Genomic DNA, 21,361 nt, shown 5'->3' on the forward strand with positions numbered 1-21,361 from the left:
GCAGATAACACAGACTTCCACTTATTACGATCCTTCCACTGTCATTAAAGACTGCATCTGGCTGTTATAAAGTTCTCTATTGACATGAATATAACGTAAACAATATCTTTTTCTTTTTTTTGTTAAAAACACTGTGCTGTGCTCAAAAACCGGTATAGCTGACGTTGGCAGGAAGACCGCCAGGCTAAAGTGGGACTGGGCTGGACACGTGTGGCGCATGCTTCCGGAACGATGGGCAAAGATCATCACGCACTGGGTACCACAGGACACCGTAGACGTGGTAGACCCCGGAAACGATGGCGCGATGATCTCGACGATTATCGAAAAGACTGGATAGAGCTCGCACAGAACCGGGATACTTGAAAAGACATGGGGGAGGCCTTTGCTTAGCAGTGGGATCATACAGGCTAACAATAATATTTTTCTGAATCTCCGACATGACCGCAAGCGTCGTGGTCCATTAGTTAAGTTTGGGTTCACGATCCGGAGGTCACAGGTTCGAAGACCGAGGGACATATTTATCACAAAAGTCGCTTTGTGATCCGTAGTTTGGTTAGGACATTACAGGTTGATCACCCGATTGTTTGATGCTTCCGACCGGTGCTTCGGAGGGCACGTTTACGAATACTACGTTTAAGTATGTAGTCTACTAAGATTACTTCATTACAGCATTCATTACTTGGCTGGACAAATTAGGAGCGCTGGAGGCTTTCGCCAGGCCCGCGATCCCATAAGTTTCTATGGTTCCGTATGAAATACATCTACAGTGACAATATGCGGTGACTTTTGAAACTTCTATTGTGATGGAAAAATGTACATTGTTCCAGAAAACATAGGAGACTAGAAGCTAGGGTTCAATTTAATCCATCTGTGTCACCTCAAGCCATCTGTGACCTGAAGTGACCTGTACCTTCATTGAACATCAATTTTGTTTTTATGAATGAACTGTCGCGCGGTATATATCTATTATTGGCTAGCTCTATTGGCCGTGCTATAACTCAGCCATTAGAATTGGTTCACCAATAACAAAATGTTGCGCGCTATGTACAGCCAGCTTGCTATGGAGTTAAAGAGTTAAATAATAAAACTCAACTGTGTGGATGCTATTGAAATGAAATAAACAGAGATGTTATAACTTTAAGTATACGAAATGTGTATTTCAGGCAAAATATAATGAATTATGTAGTCTTGAGTTTTGAAACCTCATTTAAGAATTGGGTAGTCTCCTAGGTCAAAGATAAATTATGAAATTCTGATCACTAAATAAAGACAGATTTAAAGGTGTCAAAAAATGTTTTCTTTTTAGTATTTAACATATTTATGAATTTTAAAATTTAATAAAAAGTGTGACATTTTGTCGCATTTTTCTATGACATCACAGGTTGCTTTTTCATACAAATTCCATAATAATCTCGTGTTTTGACGTTTAGTAAAAAGTAACTGATTTGACTAGTTGCTGCTTTATTGTTTATGGATAGGTATATATTTTATTAAACTTTTGTTGTTCAAACAATCTCTCTAATTGATTGAGAAGAGACCTATGCATAGTAGTGGGACGTTTATTTAAAACAAAACGTAATAGGAGATTTAGCAATATATAAGTTTATGTTATATTAAGACAAGACTCACCCCTTCTCCCTGATAGCGTGTAGTTGTTTGGGTGAGAGAGGGTGGGGCTCCAGGCCCGCGTCGAGGGCCGCGGCGTCCAGTTCGTCACATGGCGGCGCGACGATGATGTCTGACGGACGGTTGCCGGTCCCCGTGAACCGGGACTGGGGTAGGACTGCAGATATATAGCCAGATCGTTACTATCTACTACAGACTTGACACATTTGATGAAGAAAATTGCTATGGTAATCTAAAATATGAGATCATACCTTGTTCAATTTAGTCTCCAGGCTCTATAAAGTATTGTTTATCCTATCTAGCTGTAATTATGATTAATGCATGGTGTAGTCCATCATATTGAAGATGTCATAACCCAAACCCAGGCTGATAAGCAGAAGGATGCATTTTGTGTTTTTCTTTACTCATACCCAGCAGAGAACTTGTGTTACAATGGATTTAGTAAAAAAAATCTTAAGCCACTGGACATGTTATAAGGAGAAACTAAGTTTTCTTCAGCCAATTACAGCATTCTTAACCAACTGCATTCTTAGCTATGAATCAAGTCATTAAAACATTGCATTTGTTTTTTTATGGGAATGAACCACATGGGGAGCATGTGTTAGTTTTATAATGTGAATGTGACTGGCATCTCAATATAGGTAGGTACTATGGGAACATCTCATATACAATAGGTATTAGAAGATGCCTTAGCCTATTGTGTGAGGATTTAACAGTAGAGACAGAAAAATAATTTTCTTTAAAGACCTTATTCAATGGAGTTTTCTATTTTTGTGCAGTAAACTATTTTATCTATAGACTTACCTCTTCACACCAAACCACTAGACTGATTTGCATGAAAATTGGCACATAGATCTTGTTGTGTGTAGACACATAGATTGGTATCAAGAGCTCAAACAAGTAGAAAATCTCTTTGTTTACAGATAAGCTTACCTGTACTATCCGTTTTCTTTGTATCTTCCTTGTGTCTGTTTTATTGTGTTCAAATAAATAAATAAGACTAACTGTGGATATTAATGAGCTGATCATTATGTTAATAATCTCTACTGGGATGGGCAGAGCCACTAATATGAAAACACTTGCAACACTTACTAGTGACAATTTGAATGATTTAGGACAAGTTCCATTAATTAATCTAATTTATAATTTTATATAAGGAAACATGGGGCCAGTAAATAAGAACAAATGGTCAACTAACAAATTTATTGACTTGACCTTCTGAGATGTCTTGGGAATAAATTGGTTGATTACAACACAAGTTATGTACCTACAGAATTATGTAGCTAAAATGATAATAAGTGTAGAGGACTATATTATACACGGTACTCACTAATGGGGAAGGTTTTCCAATGATAAAGGAAGTCTTCAGCCACTTGCTTGATGTTGTTGACGAGCTGCTCAACCTCGGGCGGCGCGCCCACCAGCTGCACGTCGAAGCGCAGAGGCTCGCGCTCTGGCGGTGTCGCCTCCAGCAGCAGCGAGCTCGGCCGCGACACCCGCTCGCCGCCCTCCGCCATACTCTCAAATATCACTCTTCATCAGCAGAAATCGCAGCTCCTCACGCCGCATGCCTCCGCACTCGCATCATATTACTCCTACGCGGAGATATCACTTAACACCGACCTTTTATTGCTTTATTATTTACATTCATTTGATCAATTTATCCAGTCACAACGATCACAATCGGACCGGCCCGCGAGTGATATAACATGGTGTATTTCCGTCGACTAACTTACAAAGACTAAATACTTTTATTTGTTTTGGATTTATAAATAGCCCTATGGAGACCAACAAAAGTAAAATTATTCAAGAAAGAAAACCCGAGCCCGTCAATTTGTCCTCCTTTTTGACAACTGCCTGCACTGCATCCAACCAAACCAAACTAAACTAAGACGATTGTGCCATACTGCCATTACCATAATTTTAATTCGATTAAAAAATGAGGCCGAAAGTTTGCATATTTTGCGTGAAATGAAACGTGACGATGGCAAATTGGTGGCAACGGTGGCAACATTGATTTATTCTATTCATTCATTCATCGTTCATCAGCTGCAGCTGTCACAAAGATGTCACGTAATGTCATGTCATCATGTCAGAAATAGTCGTTCATTCGTGTCGGGCTGGTTTTTGACTTGTATCGTATGCTCGTCATTTTTGTGACTACGCAAATGTTTTGATAAATATTCACCAAATCTTCATTATTCTTTTCGTCATATTGAAGTTTTGTTTACAAATGCTTTACCACCATTCCTTTACAGCTAAATAGTTCTGATCTGTTTTAAAATTATTACGCAGTGATCATTGGCGAGCAATAATAAAATATGGCTCATTTTATCTTGCTTTGTTGTTTGATGTTCCTTCTTGAAACTGGTAAGCGTTTAAGCATTTATAATTCAGACATTCGACTATTTATCTGATAATTTTGCCGTTGTGATAGTTAAAACTTTAATGGTTAACAGTCAGAGATAAGATTGCTGCACCATGGCGCTTAATCCTGTCTCACATTTCATTTTTATTACATTTTAATAATTAAATTAAAAGTAATATAGTTAATCACGCATTATTTATATTTTGTGGAGTATCAGCAACAATATGGGTAACTTGTAACTTATTCTCTATCATTTTTATAGTGGTGTCTCAGATGGTAGTGTCATTAGAAGGGACCAAGTCAGCTGTCCGAGGTTCCAACGTGACATTCATTGCAACAGTGCATGGGTATGATGGCTCTGAAAAACTTGAGTTTGATTTCTGGGATGATGCACAGCCACATCATGGTGATACTGTAAGTGCCAATCTTTTTATAATCATTAATTAAAGGAAGACATTATATTTTTATTAAATAAAATTATGTTATTGATTTGACTATTGTATTGTTTAGGTAATTAGGTACTTATACTTCATGGCATGACTGAAAATGATTTAATTATTACATGAGACTTATTTTTTATAAATATCATTTATCATTGATTATTTATTATAGATTATTTTTTATAAATATCATCAACTCATTAAGCGAAAAATATTTCAAATTATTACCATATTATTTTCATATTATCTGTTTTAAATATATCTGTGCTATTTGTGGATTTCATAAATCATACATAAACCTCACTTATTTCCCACCAGTGTAAGCAGGAACTATGGGATTCCATTTGTATATTTGGATTTCATAATACATTCATCCTCCTGATATAGAACTGGTATACCTACATAATTAAATGGACACTTTTCCTGTAAATTGAGTAATTTGTTTTATGTTATATTTGTGTTATAAAAAATATATTCTATTTATCTACAACTACATGAACTAATAATACCAATGTTGTATCTGACAGTTTTACTTAGCATCAAATGTATCAAAATGGACAGTAGAGTATTCTCGAGATTTGTATGAAGCTGGAGAGTACACAGTGAAGGTGGATTTGAAGAAGAGCTTCTTGGGATTTTATTATGTTGTCTCCTCGGCCTCCACCACTTTCCAATTAACAGGTAAGTTTCATATACAGTATATTTGGTTAATCAGTAGGTAATCAGGAGGTTGGCACCTGATACAAATTGGTGCAGGCTAGAGAGTTACCATTCTATTCAAAGTATGGCTCTATCCTATGCTAGAAGTTAGCGGACTGTGTACATGAAAATTTCTCCCTACTGTTTTATTTTGGCTTGATATAAAGAACAAGAATGCACTCAAACCTCTTAAGAAAAAATACAGAAAAGAGTAATAATGACTATTTTTAATATCACCCCTTCCTTCATTTATATTTTAATGCATAATTTTATTAATTAATCACTGTATGTACTGGAGTATAAAGCAATTACCCTCTGGGTTATTAGTTATGAAAGTGCACGGAAGGATCATATCCTTTAATTGTAAAATCTGCCGGGCAGGCAGCTCTAACAACTTGATAGTTTCTTGTACTTCAATCCCTGGGATTTGATCTATGTGTCAGTCTTCATCCAAAAGTAAGTATAATGAACATGTAACACATATTTTGTTGCTACAAGTAAGTCATTATCCAATGGTGGTGAACTTTAACAAAAGGTGCAAGCTGCAATGCACTTACTTAGTATTGGTTTATTGTTCAGATTACACAGCTAAATACCTATACGCCCGCCACATTTAAGTTAACTTTCATTTCTGCTGATCAAAAATAAATGTGATACATTTATATTTTTATTTATAAAGGTACATACAACATTATAGTGTAACCCAATGCTCTATATAACGAGAAAACAATATTTTTATATTGTTTACAACTACTAATATACAAATTAAACAATGAATAAAAAAAGAAACAAAAAGAAAAGTAAGACTAAATAACATCAAAAACACAAAAAATTACAATATAAAATTATAAGGTAACAAAAAAAATATAAAAATAATAATAGCAATAAAACAGTAAATCATAGTTAGTAGTAGTATTAGTGAATCTTCTCGCAAAAAGCCAAACACTCTCTCCATACACTCCACCATCTAGATATTAGATAAGGCAATTCAACAAGGGTTGTTATTTCATTCTAGTAAATAAATCCATTTAAACTCTCTTACATTGCATTATGTATTCAGTTGGAATGATAAAAAAGAAATCATTTAAGCAATTAAGTGCAGTGTTCTACAGTTGACCTTGTTCAACTGAATATAAACGAACAGTCTGGGGAGTGATTCATAAGTTGTGTATTTGCTGCAATTTTCCAAACAAATTTCCAATGCACTGCACTATATAAATATTTACTTTGTACACTGATAAAGGTATAAAATAAATTTATTGTATTATGACATGAAAAGCAGTCATGAAACCTTTACACACCTACTTTGTAACTGATTCAAAAATAACCAATATATCGTTTGTAAACATTTAGACTAAGATTCCCAGTACGGTACTCAGATAATTGTTCTATAGATGTACATGAATACGATGGTAATCCATTGTGTTTTATCATTGTCACACCAAAAGTGATTATGAGTTGTTTCTCAAGTTGCTTTTCCATTATGATAAACTCATGCCGTAGAATGAAGAATAATACTGCGTGTGGAACGGTAACTTTCCGCCCCGCACCAACTCATGTCAGGTGCCGAGCTAAATTTACCTCACCCCCTCTGGGTGTTACTTTAACCTAAATGTCCGTAAACCGCTAAGGAGTAAGACGGCACATGTATGAGATTTTTGTATGGAGTGTCCAGGGTGTGCTTATGTGTATAATGTCAATTTTCCTTGCAGATTCCTTAAACGGAAACCTAGTACTAATCCAAAACAGTACTCAAAGGCCAAATAGTTTTGTTGCCGTAAATAAAACCGTGAATCACGTGATTCAACTGCCAGATAATGAAATGGAATTCCTCAAGAAAAACTCTTCAACTATAATAACATACTGGTTCATTGATTGCACGTACGTCGACCAAACAACAGATTTCTCTCTCAATTACACTTATAGTGACGCAATGAGCAATCATTACATTGATGCACTAGTTGTTGCGAATCACGAACCTTTGCCGCCTATTCCAACTACGACTACAACAACTACTACTACAACAACTACGACAACAACAACTACAACGACAACCACGACGACAACAACACCAAAACCAACAACAACACAGAAACCAACAACAACATCGAGTACGACTGCGCCGTCAACAACTACAGAGAAAAATGCAACGATTCAAAGCAATGAAACTGCAGTAGGTCATAAGGTGGCAAAGAGGGCTGTATCTAACAAAACCAAAAACAAGACTCATATTACCCACATGCCCAGAGATTTTATTTGCCATAACTCCAATGTTCCTATAGGCGACATGTTTACTTATGGACATTATCAGCAGACAATTGGAGTGAAAGGTGAGTTGTAAGTAAGATTCAAATATAGTGTACTTTTTAGTGCTATTATTACAGAGTTATGGAACCATCGTTATACCCCATGTTGTTGTCTTTGGCTTGCTAGATTTTAATTTTGAATCCTATAACATAACATCTCGGTTGATCTCCTCAATGGTACGTCTGTCGTGGTGTATTGTACATAGATTGACCTACTATGTAATTTACCAATAAGATGTTGGATAAGGAAAAGATAGTGCGGTCAAACTAGTCTGCGCCTTCGACTGGTTTTACCCAACATAACGATCTTCCTTAATGTTTTCGCCATTATTATAAATAGGTATGTTAAAATATCCAAAATCGAAGAAGTTTATTTGAACATTTAGATCTGGGTTAGCTGGGCTTTATTGAAGTTCTTTTATTTAGGGTGGTATACCTAATATCTGTCTATTTATATTAAAGCCGTGAGCGCTCCTCATTTGTTCGGCCAAGTAGTTAATGTTAATTGCGTAATAATAAATAAGTCCCGTCAAAAATAAATATATTAGTTATCTGTCTGAACCGTTTGGTGTTGCGTATGAAGTTGTGAATGTAAGATCATCATCATCAGCCCACTGCAGTCCACTGTTGGACATTGGCCTCTCCCAAGGCGCGCCACAAAGCCAATCCTCAGCCTTACGTATTCAGGCGCTTCCACCCACCTTCTGCAAGTCATAACGCCATAGAATGTAAAATACATGGCAACACACATTGGTGTCTATGACAGTGACATAGTTCGCAGAACTTTCAAACAATGCCACATTGAGGTTTATATTTGAACTAAATATAAAGTACCGTTATGTAAACGTATGTGTCACATTATAAAATATACTTGCGCTGCATACATTTTAGATTAGTAGACTCTCTTTAAATTTAAGTATGAATGTTTAAATCCTACTTATTGAGATAGTTAAAATTTAAGATTCCACCCAAATAGAAATTCTAATACAGTACTAGTATAATCTGGCAATCAGCGCTAGGAAACCGGGAAAGTAGGCCGGCAGCTGGAATTTGTATGAAAAAATACCGCGCAGGGGTCGTTTGTGGGGCTTTCCCGATTCTCTGGGTGCTCTCTCTTCTTCCTAGCTCGCGTGGTCCTGGGTCTACTTTGGTCCTAATTTTGCATTCCCCCCATTTTGGACACCCCGATTCTATAAGTGCATGAAGCTTTAGTGAATATTTTCTGTCTGTTTTTTAGCAACTACTACCGCTATTAACTTCCGCCTCTTGTCAATTCCAATAACTGTTATCTTCTGATAACATAATACTAATAACTAATGGAACTTTTTCGCATTTCAGAGCCTATAGGAACACCAGTGAACATAACCGGTTTAAACTGGCTTCAGCATGGGGACCTGATGAACTTGCAAGTGAAGTATGCGGGCTCGCCTCCATTCAGCTACTGTGCCGAGTACAAGCTCGGACAGTACAATGTGACGGGCAATGAAACCTGCCCCGTTAAAACCACAACAGTATCCAACGTGTTCCCGCTAGTACACTATTTCTCCGATAGTGACCAACATACTGTAGTGGTGATCATTGAGAACGATATTGGGAAGGTTGTGACGAGAGCTACTATTAACATTTATAAAGGTATGTTAATCATTTTTGTTGTGCGTTAGGCTGAGTTTTCATTGACGCAGAGATGAGCGGAGATGTGCAGCAATCGACCAATCACCCTGAGGGAGAGAGTGACAGAGCGTCTTCGTTTTTCGCTCTAGCGAACGCTGTGATTGGTCAAATCCGCATATCTCCGCACAGCTCCGCGTCAATGAATACGCAGCCTTACAGAAGAAAAACTCAGTTGGTAGTGGTTTTAGCTATTTATTACTTATTTTACCAACTAAATTACAAAATTACTCTTTTAATCCTTGGCGCCATCGTGGAGCTAGTCAAATATAAAACAAAACATGGAATAACACATAACTTACAATCAAAACACGCAAGAAAAACAACTTACACAAGAGTGTACAAATAAATAGACAGTAAATATTACGGGAAATAGAGACATTCGAATACACATTATATTTATTTATAATACATTTATATTTTATTTGTATTCGAATATGTATTGAACATTTGTTACGCATAATATTAACGACTCCCGCGGTGTAATCGCTTCGCGTGACAACATGCTCACTGAACAAAATGAGCATTAGCTAATGATTGTGATACATCTCTGTGGTCGAGGGTTGGGCTCACGGATCCACAGGTCCCGAGTACGAATCCCGGTGGGGATATAATCACAAAATCACTTTGTGATCTCTAGTATGGTTAGGACATTGCAGGTTGATCACACGATTACCCGAAAGTAAGATGATCCGCGCTTCGGAGAGACGTTAAGCAGTCATAGGTACTTACCTAGATGTAGCCGTTACATGAGCCATGTCAGAGACCTTTGGCGGCTCAAAAGTAACCCTGACACCAGGGTTGGTGAGGTCGGTCGTTGATCTCATAACCCACACGACAGAATATCTCAAGTCGGGAAGTAAGAAAGATACTTGAGAAAAAAAATGAATAATCCGATACGACATTGTGTTAATTTTAATATTATGATAATAAAAACATTTAGAGCATTGTGCGGTACTTACAATAACACATGTTTCATATATTGTAACTCCGTTGTCGCACATTGTGTTTGAAATACAAAATAAACAGATGTTGTTGAGAAATTCTCATTTGTGTTTTATGCAAACTAATGTTACGGTGACAAGTGTTTTGTTTTTCTGAAAATGGAAAATATGCATAAATGGCCAATTTCCTGTAGAAGTAAACAAATGTGTATTAACTAATTACGATTCTAAGGTTACCTATTTATTTAGACCCTGTTTTTTTTTAAATTGACTCCGGGTCTATAGACCTTAGACGGGCACCATAATGAAATGTGTTTCATATCTCCTTACACTTTGTGAGGAGAGAATTGTACGCAGCGATGTTAATATAAATTGAACACCTTGTAGTTTCGGTACCTTTTTCACTCGTGTTGTGAGTTCAATAACTGACCTCATCTATCCTCACGTGCTCTTCGAAGCACGGATCATCTTACTCTCGGACAATCGAGAGATTAGCCTGCGATGTCCTAACTAAGGATCATCACCATCATCATCACCCTAGTGTTATCCCGTTTTTCACAGGGTCCGCTTACCTAACCTGAAGATTCGACAGGTCCGGTTTTTTACAGCAGTTTGTGTAGGGATCACAAGGTGATTTTTTGTAATATGTCCCCATGGGGAGTCGAACCCGGGTCGTAAGGATCGTGAGACCAACGCTTAGCCACTAGACCACCGAGGCCGTTTGGTATCTTATTCGATTGAAATGATTGACTAGTTGAGCAATGTTTATCGCGGTTAGGTTAGGTTAGTGTTTCCAGCTCTTCCATGATGTTATGTAAATATTTGCACACCTGCTTGCAGGTTGAATACATGCACTGTTTTACTTATAATAAGATCTTTAACTTTGTGTTCTTGCAAATAAATGATTGATTTTGATTATGAAGAGCGCGTAATGAAATAGCGATTCATCTAAAAAAGCAATTATTGCTATTTGACATTTAATAGCATTGCGCAAATTGAAATATTGCTTTTCTAGATGATGTTATAAAGGATACAATCCCTCTGTCAGATTTTACGACATACCCGGGATCATAAACAGCTGAACGCGTTTTATTTTTTATTGGCTCCCAGTCCAGCGTAGAAGATAGTGAAGAAGTGAAGAAATTCGAATCCCGGTGGGGACAAATCATAAAAATCACTTTGTGATCCCTAGTTTGGTTAGGACATTACAGGCTGATCACCTGATTGTCCAAAAGTAAGATGATGCGTGCTTCGGAAGGCGCGTAAAGCCGTTGGCCATTATTACTTACTGATGTAAGTACGTAGTCGTTACATGAGTCATGTTAGGGGCCTATGGCGGCTCAATAATAACCTTGACACCAGGGTTGATGAGGTTGATAATCCACCTCACAACCCACACGATAGAAGAAGAAGATCATATCGTCATGCCAATTTAAAAGCTCTTATGTCGCTCTCACCAAATTTCTTTTTTGTCAGGATCGAATAGTACACCCCCCCCCCTGCTCCTAAAACATTCAGTACAAACTCTTATGTACGTAAATATCAATTATCTTTTAATATTTTTTAACACACAGTCATACAAAATCAGGCGGAAGTTTTTTTAATTTCTGTAAAATTTACCCGATTGCACATAATAGATTTTAAATTGGCAAAGACGATATTTACAAAATAGAACTACCACCAGGCTTGTCGACAAACTTGCACTATCTATTAGCCTGCATGTACAGTCATGAGCAATATAATGTATCCACTTTAGGACTCTGTCGCACTAACATATTTGACATTTAGTGAGACTTACAGTTCAATTTGCCAAAAAAGTTAATGTGACATGGTACCAAAGTGTAAAGTGTATACATATTAATGCTCGTGACCGTACCTGTGGGCGTAGCTATAATTATAGTTTATCAAGCGTGTTACACGAATGACATGTTATCATGTTTTATTTCCAGCGTCGGTCCACGCGCAGCTCTCCGTTATCGTAGTCCCGGTGGTGTTCTGTCTGCTAGCCGTCATACTCGTTGTGTTTGGTATCGCCTACTACCAACATAGATCTAGGTAAGTTACAGAATAAGTTTTGTTTTTGTCATACGTACGATATCATACCATCATCATCACCAGCCCATTAACGTCCCCACTGCTGGTGCACGGGCCTGCCCTATGGATGGATAGGGAGATCGGGCCTTAAGCCACCACGCAGCCCCAGTGCGGATTGGTGGTTATTAACGACTGCTAATGCAGCCGGGACCAACGGCTTAACGTGACTTCCGAAGCACGGAGGAGCTCGAGATGGACTTATTATTTTTTTTATTTTTTTGTGGTCACCCATCCTATGACCAGCCTTTGCGAAAGTTGCTTAACTTTAACAATCCCAGACCGAGCGCCTTTACCGCTGCGCCACCGAGTTCCTCAATTATAATTTACCATACTATACCATAAATTCGTCTGATAGCGCACCCATTTATAAACCCACCCATGGCACAAATATCATTCTTACGGTGTGCTGCATAACGTGTAAGTTCCATCGAAACAGAAAAATTCAAATTAAAAAAAATATCTTTATTCAGTAGGTAACATAGTTACACTTTGAATCGTCAATTCTTACATAACGAACGTCTCATCCACCTAAAACTACTGCAGCTTCTCACAACCTGTACAGGCGGTGAAAAGATGCAAGGAAAACCTGGCACAGGGCCCTAGACGTTCTTTAAAAAAACATAAAATATTCCGCGTGCTCCATATGAATCCTTTTTTTCTCTTTATTTGGGTCATCAAAAAGTATCACAATCAAAATTGTTAAATATATACTAATATGCATGATAGTGGGTAATTGTGAAACCAACACCGATAACCACAACTAATCCTTTCCAGCTTACAGCCATTTAATGGTGCAAATGTTACAAAGAACTCAATCCCTCTGTCGTTTTTTACGACATGCCCAAATTAAGCGGTTATTATGAGTCTTAAAGTTAAGATTCAATAGAAAACCACAAAATTGTTACGTTTGTGAAACAGCGACACACTCTAAAATTAGTTTTCACGTTCTCGCTACTTTTACAACGACATTTGCATAGCAAATTAGTTTTTAAATGTCGTGCATTAGCATACTTTTGCAGTGAAGATAAGTCTGTCCTTCGTTTGACGTTTGCGTAGTACTATAAAGTACTTACCTATTTTTTTATGTTCGAGTTAAGTATGTTTTTGCTCAGTAAACGTAGTAAAATATGACTTTTAGATTGTTTTTGTTGTGTAATAACAAAGTTGAGTTAGTTACAGTCGGATGGGTGACCGTTGCGTTATAATAACGAGGATCAATTCGTGACTTCGAAATAAGCATGTAAATTGGTGGATGTCATCCGTATGGCTTAATTTGCAATGCTCACAAACTTTGGATGTATATCAGTGGAAAGGAGTTTTGTCTTTATAGCACTCATACGTACTTAGGGAAACACACAAAGAGAAAATAAAATTGAAAAAAAAATTGACTCGGACGGGGCTTGAACCCGCAGCAGCTCTTGTCAATCCGAGACAAGCGTGTTTTTTTATTTTATTTATTTATTTATATTACACCATCGGGACCTGCTCCTGTCCATGTTTTAACTTTCTCTTTTTAACATTAGTATGTCTTTCACGCAAAAAATATTGGACAGATTTTGATGAAATATGACAGTAATATAGCTGTCATATTGTATTTGAGTTGGAAAAGACTACCATACCACTTTCACGTTTATAATATTGGTAGGATTCACTTCAGGTAATAGAGACGAAAGCCAAATAAAGCTCATCAAGCATGTTATGAACTCTCGACAATTGCACCCTACAGTTCAATATATAAGAGATTGGTAAATGGCTGGACAGTCTGTATTAACTAGCTTTTACATTTACAGATATTCCGTCGAAGTAGCCGACTTCGACTTTGGGCAACAGTCGACGTTCGACTACAAGACGTTCACGGAGCGACTACGGGACAGCTTCCGGAACGCGTTCAACTTCGGTCGCCACGAAGACACCGACCCGCTCACCCCCAACACTAGGTACGACTCGATGACGTAAACATTCAAAGAACACACTGGGATGAATTTGGAATTTGAAATCAGATGTGATTGTAGCTTACAATTGGTGCGCTCGTAAGAATACGAATCGGATACAACTAACAACAAACTTGTTGATTGATGAGCAACTCTTCATTTGTCAACTCCTAGCGTGCAATTACTAATTTGCTGTAAGCTGAGTTTGAATGCTGAAGATTTGAGCCAAATATTATAATATAACTGGAGATTTTCGAAACTAATTTCGTCATAAAACATTCGTTCCATTTATGTTAAAGTAAAAAAAAAATAGTTTTATTTTTTAGCATTTATTTGTGTGGGTGTAAAGATATTGTGATACATATCTAAATTATTGCAATGATTGTGTCAATGATCACATCAATAGAAATATTGCATTTCATACCGTTCATGAAGTGATTAAAATGACAACAGAGCTGATGGACGTGTGCTGAAAGAAGTATTTATATAAATTAACATTGTATTGAAATCGATAACTAGGAAGTGCATTTGGATAGGCGGTGTATTATAAATTTGTAACTAATGTAACTTTGTTGAATTTATTTATCAAACCTGTATCCATACAAATTCAAGTATCTCGCATAAGACAAATAATCTAACGCGGATATTTTCGAGTTATGGAGTTATGTAACGTCAAAATTTAAGACATTTTGAACGCAGCAGAGGTTTTTTATGATTCTTGCGTTTACGCGTACGCGTATCTTGCGTATGCGTATAGTGAACAGGACTAAATTAGGTACCTACATTATACGCGACCATCGCACAAAAAAATAAAGTCGCAATTCGATCCATCTATAAACGTATGACATCCGTCTATCGATCCGATCTATTTCATTTGATTTGTCTTCTTGCTGTATATTATTTGGGTTACAGGACAAATATACGTTATTGTTTGATGAACTGATATGTCCGCAAGACAGCCAAAATAGTGAGCAATACAATATGTCAGATTTCGAACTTTAAATGACGGGTCTCGCGTCCCGCAAAGATTCGCAACTAAATTTTATTTTTGTGTTTAAAAACTATTTACTTTAAATTTATGCAAATGAATGCAAAAACCTAATAAGTAACTATGATTTTATGTGATGTGTTAGATTTAATTGTGAATATGTCGGCTCCAATTGACACAGTATTTGTTTGTTTGATATAGACTGATGTTTGATGGTATATTGTTTTATTTATTTGAACTTATTGATATTTCGGTACGTCATTTAGTTGTATATTTTCTTTCCATGTATGATTAAGTCACTTTGATATGTAGTCTGTTAATATTATTTGTACAGATTTAGTTGCTTTAACTTGCTGTCGTGTGAAATAATAATGTTATTTTGCGCCATATATCGTCATAATAATTATTATAAGTAATTTTCCCTCTGTCGTGAATACGTTATCCATTTAAAAATTATCGCCCTGGCGTGAAAAATCTAGTTCCCATACGTCTTTGTATTGTAAAGGACAATGTAGTTCCTATTAGATATCGCTACCAATTTCACTACTTAATTGACTACTTAAATGAGATTTTATATAAAAATAAAATAAAGAAAGTATCTAACAGTACCAGTATATCTATAATGGAGCCTTAGTACCTCAGTTAATAGAACGCTTGCCTTTCACTTTGAGGTCGCAGGTTCGAATCCAGCACATGCCTAAACCAATGATTGTCGAATTTGTTTTCGAATTCATGTTTGGATCATAAATGTGAAATGTGTGTGTGTGGAGGAAAACATCGTGAGGACACCCACGGGATAATGCTAGGGAGATGATGATGACCTATATCTCTATAATGTTTATGTGAAATAAATATTTTGTTTTCGAGCATTAGTGCACTTGTACCGTTATTATAGCTCTAACATTATTATTTTTCACGACAGCACATTATAACTTATAGGTAGTATGTAATGTAATCTAGTGCTGCTGGACATTTGAATGTATGAAATCAAAAGTGATCAGTCATGTTTTGTGATATATTAGGTTTAAACAAATTGTCTACTATACGAGTATAATTACTGATAAGTATTAAACCGATTTCTGTACCTTAGAGGCGTTAGACTGAATTTTCGTTGTTTCTCCAAAAATATTAAAGGCTTTAGAGTATTTGTTTCGTTGGCAAACTTGTAGGAATTTTTCCCTCTGATGTAATATTACATTAAATAACAATTTGAAGCGCTCTTCGTATTGGCATCACAAACAAAAATGTTCCGTTTAAAACTTAATAATGATTCAGTTGCAAAATATATGTTTGATAAAAATAATGAAAGGAGTAGTGGTGTTGCCCTGAATCATTTAATTGGGCATTTGGAAGGATATCTCTTGTGTACCTAATTTATTTTGTTTCAAATTGCTTATAAATGTTGTATTTTGTTTAAACAATAAATTGTATAAGAACTATGAAGGTAGCACTACTCCGAAATTATTTACTATGGTTGATACAATACTTTTGCAACTGAATCATGATAATCTTCATAATGTACCCAAGCTTCTGAGATACAGATTAAAAAATAAATTGTAATTTAAAACTAAATAAAATGTTGTTTAAATTTTACAAGTAATATGGTTTCATTTGCCGTTTAGAATGACTGTTCTTTTGCCATTATGTTTTGCTATGCTTAAAGAAACTTGGTGGTATTAATTTAGCAATTATTTTACTATATGTTATGAGATAACCTTTTCATTAACGGTTATCGAGATTGTTGTGGTCGAATTTTGTTTACATTTCAAATATTACGATTTCCGATGCATAACTTTATTTTGTCTACAAGAGTAGGGTAGTGACGTCATGTAGGCAATTAGGTATGCTACGCTCAAGATCTTACCTCTTACCCTCGTAATCAACAGACAAAGAATGAGAAATAATTTTTGCTTTTAAGAATCACAATGTTTTCAAAAGTTCTGCCGCTTTTGTTCATAGGAATCTACCAATAAGGAAAACGTGTTGAATAACTTTCAATTCCAATAAATTAAAAATCAAATACACTCACTTTATCGGGCGGACCCTTTATTATAAACAAAACGTAATAATTTTTAATTCAAGAATCCCGTAGACCACGCAGACGAAATACTTACATACATACATACATAAACTCACGCCCGTAATCCCTAATGGGGTGGGCAGAGCCACAAGTAATCAAAGACAACTTGCAGCCACTGTTGATACGAAGTCCTAAGATGGAAATACAAATACTTACATCTTGGCTTCCTCTTTCGTGTGGCTGTGGACAAAGTAAAGATCGCCAACCTCCGGAAACGACACCGAAAGAAGAATGATAAACGTAACTTTCTCAAAACATTCGATATGGAAAGCTGTAAGCTGTGTGTGTGTGTGTGTGCGTGTGCGCGTGCGTGCGTGCGTGCGTGCGTGCTGTGCGTGCGTGCGTGCGTGTGTGCGTGTGTGTGTGTGTGTGTGTGGTATTAATTTTCGGATCTTTTACCTTTGTTCTTTCCAATGGCATGCCCCGGAAACCCGAACGAGTGAGTGCAAGCGAGACAAACAGTCCCCTCGTTCTCCCTTACTCCTAAGACCATTCTAAACGTATAGTAGGTATATTATTCTGAGAGAACAATTATGTCAGTCTGTCAGCTTGTGGGACTCCAGGACTATATACATGTATAGAATATTATTTATTCAATGCTAACGGCTTAACGTATCTTCATAAGTAGAACATGAAATAGTCTGATGCAGCAGCGTGGTGCAGTATGCTCCATACTACTTCCCATTGATTGAGGGGAGTCCCGTGCCTGATGTATAATAGGCTGTTTATATTTTATGTTACGCTCCGCCTTTGACTGTAGGATTATCCTGTGAAATAACCATACGATTTTCAACAGCTAAAAATATTGGTATAGGCCTTCGTTACTCAAACCGTGGTACCCCTAACCCGAATCACACATCACCCAACTGGTCTTGTGTAAAATCAGAGCAAGGGGGGATCCAAGGGGGTGGTCCATAATTCATTTGGTTGATACTACTTTTATTTCAAGCTATTTACTTACTTAAGTATTTATTAATTTCGTTTAGGTAATCCTTAATAAAGCCAACAACATCGCCTAAAACGAGATAAAACGAATTCACAGACTCGCGTAAAAAATGTCCCCTTTAACGTTTCATTATAATTTTAACTCGCTAAGCGCGGTCTAGGCATTTTAAGTGGTGTTGCTTAAGTCCCTTAAAATCGCGTAACGAATACACGAGGAATGTTTTAAATAAGCTGCTCTTGGTTGACCGACCTATAATGAACCGGCTCCCGGGCAGCCTGGCTTAAATTTAAGCGCTCTCGGAAATAAATGGAAATTCCGTTACGGAACCACTTGCCCTGTACCGCTGTGATATGAGTTAATAAGTCCGTTTCTCGATTTTAGTTGGGCCGTAGTTTTGTCAAGATTTGATAAGTACTTAGAAAGGCGATTTTTTCTTTATTTTGTCGGCTAGTTGATAGAAAAGTTCCACATGCTAGGAGGTCTCGGTGGTGTAATGGTTAACACGCTCGTCCCGGCTTGACAACAGCTGCGGCACAGATCATATAATACTAACGTACAGATGCCTCACGTCATACAACGAAACTGTGCCGTTCTAACTCGGGCAATTCTTCGGGCTATTTTTAGTTCTAATAAATGACCACTAGATGCCGCTAAAACGCCCCTTTTTTAGCGGCATCTAGTGGTCATTTATTGATGGGATCGAACGAATCGAGCGACATCTAGTGAAATTTCAGCTTACTGAGTGCAAGTTATTGCAAGCACAATATATTTACTTAGATAGATAGATAGATAGATAGATATAGCCTTTATTATGGACTTATTGTAAAATTTTTTTTTTTTTTTTTTTTTTTTTTTTTTTTTTTTTTTTTTTTTAGCTTATACATAATATTAAAAAAGAAATAAAGATGTGTTTAATTATGCTCTTCGTCCATTTGTCTTTTGACAAAGGCCTCCTCCAGCTCTTTCCACTTATCCCTGTCTCTCGCCAGCCTTCTCCACATATTTCCTGCTGTATTTTTTATCTCTTCTTCCCATCTCTTAATTGGTCTTCCTCTCTTTCTTGTTCCGTATCTGGGGTACCACTCGGTTACGTCTTTTGTCCATTTCTCAATTTTTTCTCGCATCATATGTCCAGTCCAACGCCATTTGATTTTTCTTATGTGTTCTGTTATGTCTTTGACCTTCGTCTTTTTCCTTATATCGGTCAGTCTCACTCTGTCTTTTCTTCTAACTTTTAGGATGCTCCTCTCCATACTGTTCTGACAAACTTGAATTTTTTTGGCTTGAACTTTCGTAAGAGACCATGTTTGACATCCATACGATAGACAAGGCAGAATGCAAGAGTTGAAGATTTTTGCTTTCGAGTGCATGGGAAAATAACTGTCCTTCATTATTTCTCTGAGAGACCAGTATCTTTTCCATCCCGACGATATCCTTTGTTGCACTTCTTTGTTCATTTGATCTTTTGGTGATATGATCTGACCCAGATATGTGTAGCTCTCTATGAACTCAATCTCTTCGTTGTCTACCATAATTCTAGTTGGTGTCTGATTAGTCATTAGTTTCGTTTTACTTGTATTCATTGTTAAACCCGCAGCTCTGCTTTGTGTAGCTAGTTGTTGTAGCATTACCTGCAGATTCTCTGGTGTTTCAGTGATTAAAATGAGGTCATCTGCGAATCTAAGATGGTTTATCTTTTTGCCATTTATATTGATTCCAAACTTATCCCAGTTTAGTTCTCTGAATATATTTTCTAACACAGCTGAGAAGAGCTTTGGTGAGAGTGGGTCTCCCTGTCGTACACCCTTCTTTATTTTGAATTCTTCTCCTTCTTTCTCTAGTCGAATTTTGGCAGAACAGCTTTTGTAAATTTCTTTTATAATTCTTATGTATTTAATTGGAATTCCTTGATTGTGGAGGGCTTCCCAAAGACATTTGTGTTTGATGGAGTCAAATGCTTTGTTATAATCTACGAACCCAATAAAATATGGTAAATTAAATTCGTTACATTTTTCGATTATCTGTTTGATCGCGTGGATATGGTCAATTGTAGAAAAGTGCTTCCGAAATCCAGCCTGTTCCATTGGTTGATTTTCGTCAAGGATTGTCGTTATTCTCTCTAAAATTATTTTTGAGAACACTTTATATAAATTGGACATTAGACTGATGGGACGGTAGTTGCCGATTTGATTTTTGTCTCCCTTTTTGTGTAAGAGTATGATTGTTGATTGTGTCCACTGTTTTGGTATCTGTTCAGTTCTTATTATCTCATCATACAAGGCAGTAATCGTAGGCAAAATGACGTCTATAGTCCCTTTTAAAAGTTCGTTATTAATATTATCATCTCCTGGTGACTTGTCTTCTTTTTGGGTCATAATGGCTCTTTTCACTTCACTATGTAGCAGAGGTGGTATTTCTTCTTCATTTAGTCCTTTCAGACTTGGGAAATGGGATACATCATTATCGTTGTACAGGTCTTTGTAATATTGTGTTGCTATGTGAAGAATACGTTTTCTGTTTGTATCTTTTTTGCCAGCTTTATCCACCATGTTTGGGATCCAGTTCTTGTCCTGTTTTAACTCGTTGCGTGCTTTATTTATGCCTCCGGTCTTTTCTATGTGTTTCGAAATTATGTTTACTCTTGTATGTTTCTTGTGTTTCCTGATACATTCGCTTATCATTTTACTAATGTCTGCAATATGCTTTTTGTTTCTGGGCTTCTCTTCAAGCATCTGCTTCCTCTTTTTTAACAGTTCTCGAGCTTCTTCGCCTATGTCATCTTTTTTTCTTTGCAGTGGTTGTAACTTTTCGGCAAACTTTTTGAGTTCATTTTCTAATTTATCATATAAAACCTGTACATCTGTCTCTTCAATGTGTTGCTCACTTTGTAGTGCTATTTCCAGTTCTTTCTGCAATACGCCCGGTATTGGTAAGACGACTTTGACAGAGGCCCGGGAAACAAGTTTCCTAGATTTTTTAGGTTCGATTCCTGTGAGCGTGCTTCTTACCATTCTATGGTCAGTATCAAAGTTTAACTTGCATATAACGTCAACATCAAGGAAGTATTTCGGTCTATTAGAAAGTATAAAATCGATTTCGTTAAGGGTTTTACCGTCTGGCGAAATCCAAGTCCACTTCTTTTTACGTTTTTTCTTATAAAAGGTATTTAATATGGCTAGATTATTTTCTAATGCGAAGTTGATGAGTCTCTCTCCATTATCATTTCTAACTCCATAACTGAATATCCCTCTTATTGGGTCCTCGTTTACTT

General features: G+C 36.7%; 2 protein-coding genes across 4 annotated transcripts in view; one reads left to right on the plus strand and one right to left on the minus strand.

Annotated features, from left to right (window-relative positions):
• LOC126368693 (uncharacterized) overlaps positions 1-3,480 on the minus strand; it is a 35,574-nt gene extending 32,094 nt beyond the window's left edge. For all 3 annotated transcript variants that reach the window (XM_050012804.1, XM_050012803.1, XM_050012805.1), the window contains exons 1-2: positions 2,957-3,480; positions 1,630-1,783 (exon numbers count right to left, since the gene is read on the minus strand). In XM_050012804.1, coding sequence (XP_049868761.1) covers positions 1,630-1,783; positions 2,957-3,143 — 341 coding nt within the window. In that variant the 5' untranslated portion in view covers positions 3,144-3,480. The remainder of the gene's footprint in view (positions 1-1,629; positions 1,784-2,956) is intronic.
• A 239-nt stretch (positions 3,481-3,719) lies between these two features.
• LOC126368712 (uncharacterized) lies at positions 3,720-16,660 on the plus strand. Its single transcript, XM_050012844.1, has 7 exons — positions 3,720-3,996; positions 4,257-4,408; positions 4,962-5,115; positions 6,846-7,463; positions 8,778-9,071; positions 12,001-12,106; positions 13,936-16,660. The coding sequence occupies exons 1-7, from the start codon at positions 3,948-3,950 to the stop codon at positions 14,099-14,101; spliced, it is 1,539 nt and encodes a 512-aa protein (XP_049868801.1). The 5' UTR covers positions 3,720-3,947; the 3' UTR covers positions 14,102-16,660.
• The last annotated feature ends 4,701 nt before the right edge of the window (positions 16,661-21,361 follow it).

Source organism: Pectinophora gossypiella, chromosome 8 (assembly GCF_024362695.1).
Source record: "Pectinophora gossypiella chromosome 8, ilPecGoss1.1, whole genome shotgun sequence".
Lineage (NCBI taxonomy): Eukaryota > Metazoa > Arthropoda > Insecta > Lepidoptera > Gelechiidae > Pectinophora > Pectinophora gossypiella.